Source organism: Myotis lucifugus, unplaced genomic scaffold, assembly GCF_000147115.1.
Source record: "Myotis lucifugus unplaced genomic scaffold, Myoluc2.0 scaffold_36, whole genome shotgun sequence".
Taxonomy (NCBI): Eukaryota; Metazoa; Chordata; class Mammalia; order Chiroptera; family Vespertilionidae; genus Myotis; species Myotis lucifugus.
The window spans coordinates 484,688-499,241 of record NW_005871084.1 but is presented as its reverse complement, the minus strand read 5'-3'; the positions used below and the strand labels follow the sequence as shown (position 1 = coordinate 499,241).

The 14,554-nt window shown below is 39.7% G+C and overlaps 1 protein-coding gene across 24 annotated transcripts in view; it reads left to right on the top strand.

Moving 5' to 3' along the window:
- TCF4 (transcription factor 4) overlaps positions 1-14,554 on the top strand; it is a 338,045-nt gene that overhangs the window by 296,215 nt on the left and 27,276 nt on the right. For 19 of the 24 annotated variants that reach the window (XR_002828866.1, XM_014454380.2, XM_006087108.3 and 16 more), the window contains 4 exons: positions 4,728-4,795; positions 5,913-5,991; positions 8,370-8,446; positions 11,040-11,243. Coding sequence is in view for 23 of the 24 variants with exons in the window: in XM_014454380.2 (XP_014309866.1) it covers positions 4,728-4,795; positions 5,913-5,991; positions 8,370-8,446; positions 11,040-11,243 (428 nt within the window). In the remaining variant the exon portion in view is untranslated. The remainder of the gene's footprint in view (positions 1-4,727; positions 4,796-5,912; positions 5,992-8,369; positions 8,447-11,039; positions 11,244-14,554) is intronic. The other 5 variants (XM_014454392.2, XM_023752608.1, XM_023752610.1 and 2 more) reach the window with 1 other exon arrangement.

The following is a 14,554-nucleotide window of genomic DNA, read 5'->3' as shown; positions in this document are numbered from 1 at the left end:
TTAGGAAGGATAAATCTTACTGAGATTATATTAATGGTGAAATTTTTTTTGACACATTCATCCATGGATTTTTGAAAGAATTCTAAAGTATTTCATTTGTTACACAGAATTCACATTTTCCTCTGAAGCTTTGCCAGCAAACTGGAGATTATACTGGACATTTCTGAGTTAGAGGGATCTAGAAGTGTATCGTATAATGCATGGGACACAGCATGGGTTCATAGAAGTTTAACTAATGGAGCACCCAGTTAAGGAGAGAAGCTAAGGCTGAGGGCTTCAGGAGTTACCAGTATCAAAGCCCTTCAAACTTTATTCCTAAACCCTCTCAATATTATCCTGCTGGGTGTATCTCAGAGAAGGAAGTTTAGTAAGTTACTAGATACCAGCTGTAGAGGATAGAAATGTGTAGAGACTAGTAGCCGTATACATTTTGTTATATACATATTTCCTTCCTTCCTGCAGTATCCAATAGCCCTTCCTGGTCAAAAGCATTGAGGTGACTATACCACACACACTTCTGACACTTTCGGGGAGGAGAGAGCTGAGCTGCAGTTCCCCCCTGGGAGATACCATTTGTATCCACTCCTAGGGTGTGACTTCTTGTTGTTTGGGCTATACACCCTCCCTTTCCCTCAGAGGGAATTGGGCATACAACCAGTATAATGCTTATAATAACTATTATTGTTTTATTGGTCTTTAACTGGCCTGCTTTCTCATACAAGGCATTTCCCATGTTTTTAACCTCAAACCAAACAGTGTTGAAGGAACAGACTACCAAGATGGATTTAATACAACATATGCTAAAGATCACCCTGGAATATCTATCTGGTTCATGAATTAATCTGGCTTACCACTTTCACTTCTAATGACATGTTTGTATGACATGAAGCACTTGAGTATGTGGCTTTTCTAGCAGAAACATGTCAATTTCCCCTTGGGGACTTGGTTTCACAGTTATTTTATATTAGAGTAGTCACATAGATTCACTTTGTCTTTTACAAGAATCTTGAGCCTTCAGATAGAGTTGGGTGATAGACAGGCATAAGGGTTTATGAATTTCACCCAGCAATGTCATGGCACCATAGTTACAAAGACCGCTAATGGAAAACAGTAAACTAGTTTGATTTAAGTCTTGTCCATTTCCTGCACATGGTCCTGGGGCCCAACTTTCGCCCTGAATTTCTAGAGATCCCTCGTGCTAAAAATGAGTGCATCCTAGCCCTAATTTGAGGTTTAATTATAAAATTAGATTCTGTAAGAGTGCTGGAGACGCTCCTTCTTGTGTCATCTTTATAGTCAAGTCCATGACATTGTTAGGATGCTTTTAATAGTTTAATTATACGAGGCTCACTTGCACATAGTTCAGAAATAACTAAATTTCAAAGCAGTCATCTTCTTTCAGGCAAATACACTATAAATTACACTTATCATTCCTTTTATATCTTTGTGATGTTCCCAGCCTGAGGTTATGGGTGTGTATTAAAGGGGTAACATATTTTCGCAATTCTAATTTTCAGTAGTCGATCCCCAGGCACCACTCCTCCTGGTGTTTTGATGAGGGTGTGTTCTAATGGGAATTGCCATTTCCCCAAAGCTGAGAGTGAGTCCCAGGGTGGTCCGACATGTAGCAGAACCCTCTCTCTGCTCCATATCCAGCCGGCAACAAGCACCTGTGCACACGCCCCCTGAACAGTGCTCGGGTGGCTGGCAGTGCCGAATCCTCCTACAGAATTACAGTTCCTCTTAATCACGGCTCATCTTCCACTCATATTTACTTTGCAACCCTGCTTAAAGACAGATTCTTTTTTCTCTGGAGCAAGAAAAATTGATTAGAGCTAAAATATCTTAAGAAACCAACCCAGTCTTTACCAAATAGGGGCAGTAGTTTTCATCTTTATTTGTTATATGGGCACTTGGGTACTTGCTCATAATACGAGTTGACAAAAACTTGGGCCTAGGATAGTAATCAAGTCCTGTTACATTAAAGCCAAAAGGTGGATTTGATAAGCACCAAGTTTATTAGAAGCGCGTTGGCTAAACATGACCCATTACTTAATATAAAAGAAATTATAACTTTGAGAGTTAATAATATATTCACTGCCTGCTTATTTGTGCCCTTTGACATATCAGTCACACAAATAAAAAGAGAACTCTAGCAGAAGGCCCCATGTCGCCTAACATGCTCAGGGACTCTTGAAAATGTGTCTTCTCCAACGTTTCCTGGAACAGAACAAAAGGCATTCCAAGCGAAGGGGCAAACTGGCCCAGTAAACTGCTTTGAAATTTAAGCCCTGGATTCCTCACTCCAGCTGCCGCTGCAAGGTGGAATGGCTGCATATTAAAAATAGTCTATTCTTATCAGTGGCCTCCATGAGTAGCCTGTTAGTTTTCGGAATCATTTTTATGACAACCTGAGGTAAGGAGTTGATTCTATATTTTAATCTACCTCCTAGGTCCTAACATCTCCCTCTGTATAACAGGCACTTAATACAAAGTTTAGTATGAACGTGATCATAATAATTATGTCTTGTTTCTTATAAAGTGTGATTTTTTGTGTGTTACATATAATTAGCTTTTTTAATGTTCCTAAAATATTTCTGTTGATTTTCAATTCTGTTTGGTTTCATGAAAAAGTATTTTTAAACACTTATTATCTTAATTTTAAAGTTGTTCAAAGGAAGAATTAAGCTTTTGAAAGCCACAATGGTAGCAAATGTTATCTGTAATTGAAACAATATCTTGTACTACTTGGGTTTCAGTTCTTTTTTAGATAATGTAATTTTTCCATTGTGGCTTTGCACTTACATATCATGGAGATTTGTTTTGTAATTAAGCAGACATCACAAATTATTTTGACTGCTAAATCTAATTTTAGGTATACTAGTATATGATAATGTTACTTCTACGAAAATTATACATATATGAATTTCTAGAAATATATATATGATATATATATATGTATATATATATGTGTGTGTGTGTGTGTATCACACACACACACACACACACACATACATACACACACACACACACAAATACTATGGTAATACCAGCTGGAAAATATTAGTTCTCTCTATGTTTTCAAAATATTTATTATTTTCTATTTAGAATTGTCTTTATTTAAAAAAAAACTCCTTAATACAACAATTTTAATTTTCATGCCAGATAAAATTTTATTTATCTCTTATACTAAGTATTTTTAATACTCTTGATATCTATGAGTTCCTTCCACTAGCTCAGCATGATGTCAGACCCCCATTTCAAAGTTGCTTCCACTTAAAATCCTTAGTACTAATAGCCGATACAGAGACGAGCCTTTTAATTACATTTGGAAATTACAGATTACAGCTTCACTTCTTCTAGGACAATGTCAGCTACTTTTTAATGATTCAGTTTTCATATGAGTCTGTGGAATGAAAACAAATGTCTTGTCCAAAGGTGACTGTGTTCGTTTTATCGTCTATCAGTGTTCTTTCAGGTTTAGTAATAACACATGAATATGGGGGTGGGTTTTGTTAATCAAATAAAACACACATCAAAAGACCACTAACTGGCATACCCAACATGTGAATATGTGAAAATAGCCAGCACAATTCAACTGTGCTAAGCAGAGGCCAAGAGAGTGAAATTGTAACCTGGAGAATGGGGAGAAGCTGACCCCTGGGGTCTGAGCTCTACTCCACTTCACAGACTGGACGTGGAGACACATTGCCAGAAAGCTGCTTTCTTGGGTCAAGGATAGGGCTGTGAATTTTTAAAAAATTATTTGTGTGATAAAGTTTTGCTTGGATTAATCAGTTTTCTTATTTCACCAAGTATTGAAAAATACCTTCCGCTGGAGTTTAATAGGTTTTATTTAAATACTACATCGATTTGCTAATGTTGAGGCCCTGATGACTGCAGCACAGCACACGTAGGCGTTGTGCTGAGGCTGAAGACCTCCGAGGAACACTGGCTGTCCCATTGTGTAAAGGCAAATTACCTTCAAAGACACTTGCTGAATAGAGCTGGCTTTGGATTATACACTAGCACCTCTGTCTTTTTATTAATAGTACTCTTTGTTCATCTATTTTGTAGATAAAAATACCAGTGTTTAAGATGGAGCCATAGCTTCATGATTATGTAGACTGATTTTATCTCCAGAATCTGAGACCATGCTGACTTTTAGTAGCACAGCAGTTCAATTTTTTTAAAATTTCACTTAAATGTGTGGAGAATACATGTTATTTCAAATATTAAAAATATTTTCTCTCCTAGGCCTGTTACAGATTTTTTTGTTTGATTTTGTTTACTGTGGAACTCTGAGAGGAGTACCTCTTTTTATTTCAAAGAAGGTGTAAATTATGCATGAGGAGAATTCAGTTGACTATCTAAAATATAAAGAAAAGCCAAACTTTGAGGACTTCAGACACCTGAAAGTACTGTCAATTTCTTAGCAATGAACTAGCATTCACCACTACACACTCCTAGGTAACAAGCCTGAAGGTAATAGCAACTAAAAGACTATATCTTTAAACCAAGGTGTCAGGTTTATATTTTATCTGTAGAAAATGTAACATGAATATATTTGACATCTACCTCAGCAAACAAATTAATGCTAATTAAAAATTAATGTGTCATAATTAGCATTAAAAATGCAATTAAATTGTAAGTAAATGGACCAGGAATAGAAAATTGTTAGACGTCTCACTGCCTGGTTTTTCATATTCTGCCTTTTGTTTTTGCAGCAAATAGAGGAAGCGGAGCAGCAGGCAGCTCCCAGACTGGAGATGCTCTGGGGAAAGCACTTGCTTCGGTGAGGCAATATTGACTTTGGCCTTCATACGTAGCATTGTGGAGGCCTGAACTTTAATCAGACGTGGACATGTGGAATTGTATACAATGAATGGCAAAGAGCTTTGATTTTGGAAATGCTCGCTTTTTTTTCCTTGCATAATGATCACTGGAAAATCTGAAGGGAGAGCTCTGAAGCTTCCATGCCTGGCTGGTCTCTTCCATCTTGTCTCCTCAGGGCTGCTAAGTGGTACTCAGTTACAGGTTCTCGGATATTCTTGGAGCCCTTAGGTGTATAGATTTTCTATCTGGATTTCTTATTTTTCTCTAAAGTCATATGGCCCCTCATTTACCATCTAAGACTGACTTTGTGAGGGGCAATTCTAAAACACTTTAGAAAAGGCATTTAAAAAGACCATCAGTGAGGTCTAGGGGGAACTGTCACACATTTGGCACCTGGGGACTCCGCTTCTCTGCCTTACCTGCCTATGGCCAAGAGGCTGCACTGGGAGGGGTCCTGCACATTCGCTAGGGACAATGGCACAGCTTATTTGTGTGAGGGAGGATGCCTGGTGTGTCCTCAAAAGCTAAGCATGGGCATTTGCAAATGTAAGTGGAGATTTGTTGCTTTAACATTTTATCTCTTCAGTTGGTTTTTCCGTACCATCAGGAGCATAAAATGTTTGATTTCTCAACATTTTTACCAAGTAAAAGTTTTTATTTAATCTAGGCATTCTCATGTCTTGGAATCAAATGCCTTAATCATGGTGAAGAGGGAGTTGGACAACGATCTTAGGGATGACTTGGTCTGGCCTGTTTTGCGGAGTGGGGGTGGGCTCTGTGTATCTCTGTGGCTTTCCCACAGCCAAGCAGCCACGGGAGAAGTGGAAGGAAAAGGACTAGAAAAGTAGTTTGCTGACCTCCAGTCCAGGTCTTTTCCGGCGATCTTATATGACCTCAGTAATTCTGATTTTGAAAGATTAAAGTGGTTATGTGTTGTTACTGCAGTTGATCACTAAATGTATTTTGTACGTTGTAACTTTTAAATGAATTGCATGGATACTTTGCAGTTGACAAAATTGTTGATTGTTTGTTCCTAATAATGAGGATTTGTTTTCTTCTCTCCCCATTGTTTTAAGATCTATTCTCCAGATCACACTAACAACAGCTTTTCATCAAACCCTTCAACTCCTGTCGGCTCTCCGCCTTCTCTCTCAGGTACTGTCCTTGCTCCCATGCCTCACAGTGCCAGCTGGTGAGAGTGACTGTCCCCCTGGACTCCCTGCACTCGGAGGGGAAGCTCCCTCCCTCCACAGGCTCAAAACACCGTTTCCAAACAGACAGAAAGGAGTGGGAGAGCCAGACCGCCCTGTGAAGGCACAGTCATTTACACCCAAACTTCTCTTAAAAATTAGATGTTTTTTAAAAATATACAGACATATGGGAAACTTATTTCTGAAATTTTTCCTAGCTCTCTAGAAGATACTCCACAGAATAACATGTTCTAATAAAACATTTCAAACGAGACCAGGTAGTACATATAGCCTTGACTATGATTGTACAGTCATCAAATATAGATGATTCAAGAGGATCTTTTCCGACAGAAATTTTAGACTTTCCAAATTCCCTCTTTGAAGTCCATGTAATTGGGATGTTTGAGGAAACTATAATCTTGTAAATAAATTGTGAAGTGTGTGGAATAAAAGGGGATGTTTGCCTTTAAAAATAACAAATTACATGAACTATGGCTTCAAGTAGTAAAATATAAGTTCTTACGTTATGTTAATAAAGCAGAGGTCCATTTAAAAGGCTCATTGCCCTTCCAGTATAAATGCTTCCAGAAGGCCCTGTCTGGTGCCTGTCTCCGCACTCTGGAAGGAGGGCAGGTGGCTTCTAACACAAAACTAGGTCACATCTGTACCTCATTGAAACCTGACCTTTCTGTAATTTATAGCGAGTCACTTGCCGAAATGTTGCCTCCTCCATCCCTATATCAGCACTCACAGGGCCCACCACAACCTGGCTCTTTGGTTCGGATCACCACCAAGCTTCCGGAGGCGATGGCCTTGGCTTAGGCGGGGTTTGATATCAGCCTTCCCAAGCCTCCATTGACATGGGGGGTGGCACAGAATAGAGAGGGGTAGCTGGACATTTAAGTCCAAATGCCCAGAGAGACAGTTGAAACTGGCAAGAAACAGAGATGATATTAAGGGGACACTGCAACAGCAGGGAAGCCTTCCCCATGATAGAAAAGGCAAGGGAAGCTCAGCATTGTGCGGTGCATACCATGTTGTTCAGCTCTGGAAAGTGACCGCCAGCCTCGTTATACAGGGCGGCATTCCATGAGACCCACGAGGAGGGGTCTGAGCAAGGACAAAACCCCGTGTGCCCATTTTAAGCAAAACAGCTCTAATTTTGTCTATTTTATAATTTGGGGGGGAAATTCTACAGTCTAATAAAGCTTGAGAACCACTATTTTAGTCTAATGCTTAAGGTTAAGTCTGTAGCAATCCCGGAGAGCAAAGATCCGGGTGCATGCAATTCTGCCTCTCCACTCCTAGGTTAATGGGGGGCCGGAAGTTGTGGTGCACAAATCATGCCAGAAAACGCCCTAAATACTCTAAACCTGAGCAGGGTGCTCTGGGTGAAAGACCAGAAGTAAGGCCATTGCGAGGCCCGGGTAACCCGTCCTGGAAGACCACCTGGCAGCAGGGAAGGGCTTCATGGGGATGTAGACCTGGGGACAGGTCGCTGTTTTCACACTGATAGCTCTGTCTAGATTCTGTCCCTGAAAGTAATTGGACAAAATATTCTATTTTCATTTAGCATCAAAATACACACACATGCACACCCAGAAGTGACAGGAGAATGAATATCTAAAGGGCTAACTGTGCCGGGCGTGAGATTCAGTGAAATCGTAGATTTTATTTTCCTTACTTGAATTATTTATCTTCTATTCTGAGTGCATATTATTTTAAATTTAAAAGTAGGACGTTAGACATGTAATATTTATTATAGCAGGCATCTTTCTTTACCTGCAGGTTTAGCGAATCTTAAAAAAATTATTTTCTTCAGAAGAAACTACTTACTTATTACTGTTGTTATGTTGAGTTTTTAAATTTCTGGTTCTGTGGATCCCTGCCAACTAATCTTATTTCCTTAAAAAGTTTCTGAAGGCTTATTCCTTCTCAAGGATCATTTTAAAACCAAGTCGCAAAGCTGTTTTTCATTGGTGAGAGAATTTTGGTTTAACAAACTGGCCTTGCATGGAGGCATAACAAAGGCCCGCCCTGGTACCCCTCCCACTTTGCACTTTTAAAAGGACCTTGACTATGTAGTAATAGTTTTCTTCAAAGGAACACTTCTCTAGCTAAAATTCCTCCTTTTAGGAAGCTTGAGAGAATTCTGAGTCTATGTAAAGTCTCCACGTTTTACATTTCAGATGTTTTCCTTGTCCCAGAATTTTTGGATGGGAGGTTCACCTCAGGGTCCGCATGGAAACCAACACTGCTGTTTCTAAGAGAACTGTTGAAAGTGTTGGTGAGATTGTTTTTAAGATGATGTCGATCGCATTGTAATTCCTTTGTTCATATCAGCAGGCACAGCTGTTTGGTCTAGAAATGGAGGGCAGGCCTCATCATCTCCTAACTATGAAGGACCCTTGCACTCCTTGGTAAGTCATCTGCTCATCTCTGCTCCAGCCACTTCCAGAGCATGTTTCTCTTGTTGCCTCGAGTTCACTCCAAGATTACACTGTGTTTGTTCCTGTTTGTAGATTGTAACCCAGATACTGCTGCAGTGTAAGCCCAGGGCTCTAAAGATCTAGGACCAGATAGAAGATTAAAAATCCTGGAAGGATAGTGGCCCCTTCCCATCTGGGGAAAGATCCCAGCCGGTGATTAAATTACTTCCCTGAGATGAGCGCTGAAGTCCCGGCTAAAGCTGTGTACTGCAACACTTGAGGATCCTATATTCTCTGCTCTGCTTCCCAGAATAACACGTTTATAGGCATTTTCCTCTTGACCTTGGAACCAGAAGCCTACTATTACTTCCTTGTTCACTTTGGTTCTCATAGACACCTAGTGACATCAGTACATCTCTGCTCTTCCAGTAGGGAAAGGCTGGGAATTTGCATGGGGTTAATTAATATTCTAAGTAGGTGATGATTCAGTGTCTGCCTCTCTAGGCTTTCTCAAGTCTCAGCGATGGGACTGGAAATATGCGTGAAACACCACCACTCAGTGCAGTATCCAGCTGTGCATGAACCAAATGGGGAGGGGTAGCAGCAAGGAGCTCTTCAGTCTTTCCATGTTGTTTCCCTTCGTTGAGGTGGAACATGGAAGAAGGCATACATGTCTCTAATTTAATGTTGTCTTGTCAGCGGTTCAGGGGTTCCTTCTCTTCTGGCTTACTATTTAAATTAAGGAAAATCTAAAATTAAAAATACAAGGGTATATTTCCCCCTTGTTCTCTCCCTGCTGAGGTGTGTGAATCACCCAGCTCTGCATTTTAGCCGGTAAAGGCAACCACAGAGCGAGGCGGCATATGCACTACCTACCCAGCCCCACTAATCTGCCGCCAGTGTTTACCTCCATCAGTTATTCTCTGGGACCCATCTATCAAAACTGGGCTTTGTCCAACTATAAAACTGTAAAGACTGGGTTTAAAGTTGTGAACTACAGCTTTAGTTCCTTTAAATTCTCAACACTCAAGAGGGGATTCACACGAGAAACTGCTCTCTCCTCCAGGAAGCTGTGAGCCAGAAAGGATGGTAGGCACATGTATTCTTCCGTTTCATGCTTACATTTACACTTGGAAGTGTACATATGCATGCATTCCTATTTTTAAAATTAAGAAGCGTAGACTCAAAGAAGTTAACAACTTTTCCAAGGTCATACTAGTAGCCACGCTAAGAGTTTAGGGGAGGTCCTGTAACACCAGGGCCACCAAACCAGAATGCTCTGCACCATAGACTACGTGTATTAGACCCACATTCTTCCTGTCAGTGTAGAATAATTAGAAATTGTTCTTCTCATACAGTAAAGCGGGTACATCTGTTTGCACAGCCCACTGAAAGTCAGAGCGGATTGAAGCATGTTGTAGTACAAAAGGACATTAGATTTGAAGTCAAAAGACTTAGATTTGAACCCTGGCTTTATCATTCCTGGTACTGTGACACTGGTGAATTAATTCATTTAATTTCTTTGAGCCTCATTCGCATGTCTTTGTGGAAGGGGTAATATTGTCTTCCCTGCTTGCCTCACTCATGTAGTATGAGGGCCCAGTGGGATGTTAGATGTTAAAGTATACACTGGAGAGTCCTATGCAGATGTTGATTTGATATCATAATTTATCACACTGGAAAAAAAATGAATACACAACTACATGTCCATGTTCTTCACCAAAAACCACAGTACAGATCTTATCTAGTTGCAGACAAGTTGGATCCTAAAGGCTGGGATGAGAAAAAAAGTTTAGTTGGTTTTTAATTGCATACTTGTATAAGGGAGTGAATTCTATACTATAGTTAGGACTTTGAAATCATTTAGAAGCTCTGGTAAACATTAATTCAGTTCTTTGTGATTCTTCAGTAGTGAAATCTCATACCATGTTGGTTGACAGAATTTTTGTAATTTTTTCTGTGATTACTTTGAGTTCCCACTTCCTTCTGTACACACACACACACACACACACACACACACGCACTGGTGAAAGTAGACATCAAGAAACACAGGTGAAAATCAATAGTACTCAAGAAATTACTGTCTGTATGTATTTACTCATCCCTGACTTGATAGTTAGCACTGTATCATGTCACAGAGGAAACCAAGGAATATACCTTCCAGAGGATAATTTAATTGGGAAACTATAAATAATAGGTCACCTTTTCATTGCTAATTTTTAAAAATCTTTTCACCAATGCCTGTCAGAATGTTTCTTAAAATCAATAAATGTTTTTCTTTTCTAAAGTAAATCTAAATTCTCTTTCAAGCTAATACAATATAGTATAGCATATGTACATTCAAATGTCCTGGAAGAATTACTGAATTTACTTTGTTCATGAAAAATAACACTGATTATAACATTAACGTTTGTCACCAGTTGTCTAGGAAGGATGCTATTCTTCTTATTATTTTAATAAAATAAACTTTATTGGAAACATTTAGAAACTCAAAGTGGGGTGTGTGTGAACTCAAGTTTTACTTATGTAACATATGCATGCACTTCAAACTAAATCAAATTTCACATATTTTATTCACCAACAGCAAAGCCGGATTGAAGATCGTTTAGAAAGACTGGATGATGCCATTCATGTTCTCCGAAATCATGCAGTGGGCCCGTCCACCGCTATGCCTGGCAGTCACGGGGACATGCATGGGATCATTGGACCTTCTCATAATGGAGCAATGGGTGGTCTGGGCTCAGGGTATGGAACCGGTCTTCTTTCAGCCAACAGACATTCACTCATGGTAAGTGATGAACTTTGTAGACTATAGTTATCGTATAAAATTAGATTTTCAATTATAAACACTATTGCTGCTGTTTTTCCCTTTTTAAAAATAGCTTTATTGAGGCACATTCACTTAATATGCAATTCACCCATTTAAGGTTTATATTTCACTGTGTTTTAGTATATTCACGGGGTTATGTAACCATTGCCACAGTCTAATTTTAGAACACAGCAAAATGAAAAGAAATCCCCATTGCCATTAGCGGTCAGTCACTCTCCATTCTCCCCCCAACCCCTCCAGCCCTTGGCAATCCTGATATACTTTTTCTGTCAGTAGATTTGCCTAATCTAGGTTTTCCTATGAATGGAATCATACAACATGTGGTATCTTTTCTGACAGGCTTCTTCAGCTTAGCACAGTGTTTTCCAGGTTTATGCATGCTTTATCATACATCAGAGTGTCATCCACTTGTGTTGACAAACAATATTTCATTGTGTGCATTGTATTTATCTTCATCGGGTGATGAATATTTGAATTATTTCCATTCTGGCTGTTATGAATAATGCTCCTATGAACATTCATGTACAGGCTTTAGTGTGGGCACGTCTTCATTTCACTTAAGTACATACCCAGGAGAGCATTGCCGGGTCATCACTGGTATTTTAAATTCTTCACCGTGGTGGCTTTGGCTAAAGGACCCAATCATCTTATGTTCATGTTCCATTGCTGGCATTTCAGATATGAATAGGTTGAATTTTTTTTATTAAAGAAAGGAATCAGTGCCTTTGAATTCTGAGTATAGGAGGTAGAAATATATGATGGGTTTGTCTGTCTAAATACCTGGTGTGGGACTGTGTCATTAAAGTGCACAGTAGTTTTGCCACTGCCTATTCATAAGTCTATTTGAATGCGGCTTAAGCAGATTTGTCCACATTACAGTTGGGATTTCAATGCTGCCCACTGCTTTTGGTAAGGATTTGGGAGTGAATCCCTTTTTGGGGTGATTATGAAGATCCAGAGAATCTTCCTAACAAAATATTAAGTGATGACAATTAATGAGGTCCGAATGGGTGGAAAATTTAATGTTACTAGTGATTCTGTGTAAGTCCACTCCTTACAAACTCCTACCTGAGCAGTAAACACTTTTTTGTCCCGTTTTGTACCTTATAGATTCTTAAAAAGTTTGCTTTCCTGTTATCCCATAAAGTGTCCCTGGTTTAAAGATGATTCCGAAAGGAGAATGCAAAATAAGTACAGGTCATGCCGAGGCTCCTTGCTCAGTCCTGTTCTTCTGCGTCCTTTCGACTTCTCTTAGTAAAACACCGAGAGGACCATCCTGAGAGTGTGTTATGGAAACCTGCAACCAATTTGAAACCAAAAATACCGGTTTATAAATAGAAGCAATGAACTCACTTCTAAGACGTGGAAAGATATTTTTGAATGCCAAAGCTAAATCATTTTTTTCTTTTTCGCTTTTCCTTGACCTCTACCCCAAAAATTCATCATTGAGTAGAAATTGTTTGTCTATTCATGGCAGTTGCTAAGAGTTAACAAAAGGAAAATCTAGATTTTAATTTAGCTTGGCCTCAGGTAATGTGTTAAATACACTTGGGATGCATATAATATGAGATTTCAGTTTGTACAGCTCTTTTTTTTAAAACTACAATGTTTAAACAATACTGCTTTTAATTAAGAAATCTGGCTTTATTAAAAGCCAGATCTGTGACTTATAACCATTTCTGTATATCTGCTCTCAATCAAGAGAAAAATAGTTTAATTTCTGTAGCTGTGTTCGTTTTGCATATGTTAAACGGATGCCACATGCACCCAGGGCATTGCTTCAGAGCTGTTTTTCCCCACAAATATGTAAAGTTTGCTCTTAAATACCAGATGTAGGTTAAGTGGTTCTTTAAAATAATAAACTATACATAGATGCTGTTTGGAACTGTGTGACCTTTGAGTTGCCTCCTCTTTGAGGCTGACTCAGAGGTGGGATCGGAAGAGACTAGAATCATCTTTGGAGATGGGAAGCAGGGTGGACCCAGGTGGAGGGGAAGAGAGAAAAGCAGAACTAATCAGCCCGTGTTACACAGGAGTGTCTTTCACTTTGAAAAACTGTGCAGACGCCATAAAGCAGCTAGTTTTGCTGATGAGGAAAAGTTCTTGCCCGCTCCTCTGAAGACAGTTATGATCCCATCAAGGACAACCACAGACCCCCAGACAGGAGAGCAACTCCAGAGACATGACATGGCCACAACCTGATGTCCTTTAAACCAAGTGGGGCTGTGTGGTCTTTCTCCTCAAAAATAGTTAGCGGCCCCCAGCATCCGGGGCCCTCCACCTGAAACTCCATCACGTGTGTGGACGAGATTGCATTGTCATTTTCTTGTGCAAACTGGTATAATTTTTCAAACAAAAACCTAAGAACAAAGGAAATAGTTTTTGCATTTAGTCAGTCTGAAGTTAGCCTTTGACCATTTGATGCATTCCACAATAAAAAGGAAGTTGAAGGGGAAGAGAAAAAAAAAAACCCATCCCCCTCAACAACAACAAAAAAATTCAAGGAGGATCCTGGTAATGTTTTCCACATTTGAATTTTAATACATGAAACAGGCTATAAACGCTGGCCAGCTGCAGTAAATAAAGTAGCAGTGGGAGGTATGCACCGGAAACCTCCGCAGCGGCCTGGGGGACTTTCCTTCCCAACTGCACACCTTCATTTGTTGCTCTGCAGTGGGAGCAAGTGGCAGTAACTTAACACCATCCCGGGGCAGGTTTGGTTTTGAGCAAATCTCCTTTCTGGCTCTCCTTAATAATGCCTTCTGATTAAAGAATAGACAGCTTTGAATCCTCTTGACCTCCCCACTCTTCTCGTTTCCTCTCCCTGCCTTCCGAAAATAAAAACGAAATGGCTCGATAACTTGGAAGACGATATAAGCATTTCTTTCTGCAGCAGCTTGAAATCGTGGTGGGGAAAAGCCATGGTTCTGCATCGGCTATTATGTTATCTCATTTAATTGCTAACATATTGTACTTAGCTTTTGATTCATAAAATGTTTTCCTTGGAGTTCTGCAGTGGGTCTTCAGTGATTTACTGAGTATTAGCGTAATGAAAGGGACTTTTTCACAGCAGCGTGGCTCATAACACTAGAGTGAATGGTGTAGACTCACGGGCTTTCTAGATGATATTATTTGCCCATGCTCTCTCCTGCTCAGAGACCTTTACCAGCTTTCCATTAGCTACCAGATAAAGACAGTTTTCTAGCCCAGCTTTTAAAGTCCCATTACCAAAAGCCTTATGTTTCGTTATTTCAATAAACTTTTCCAGC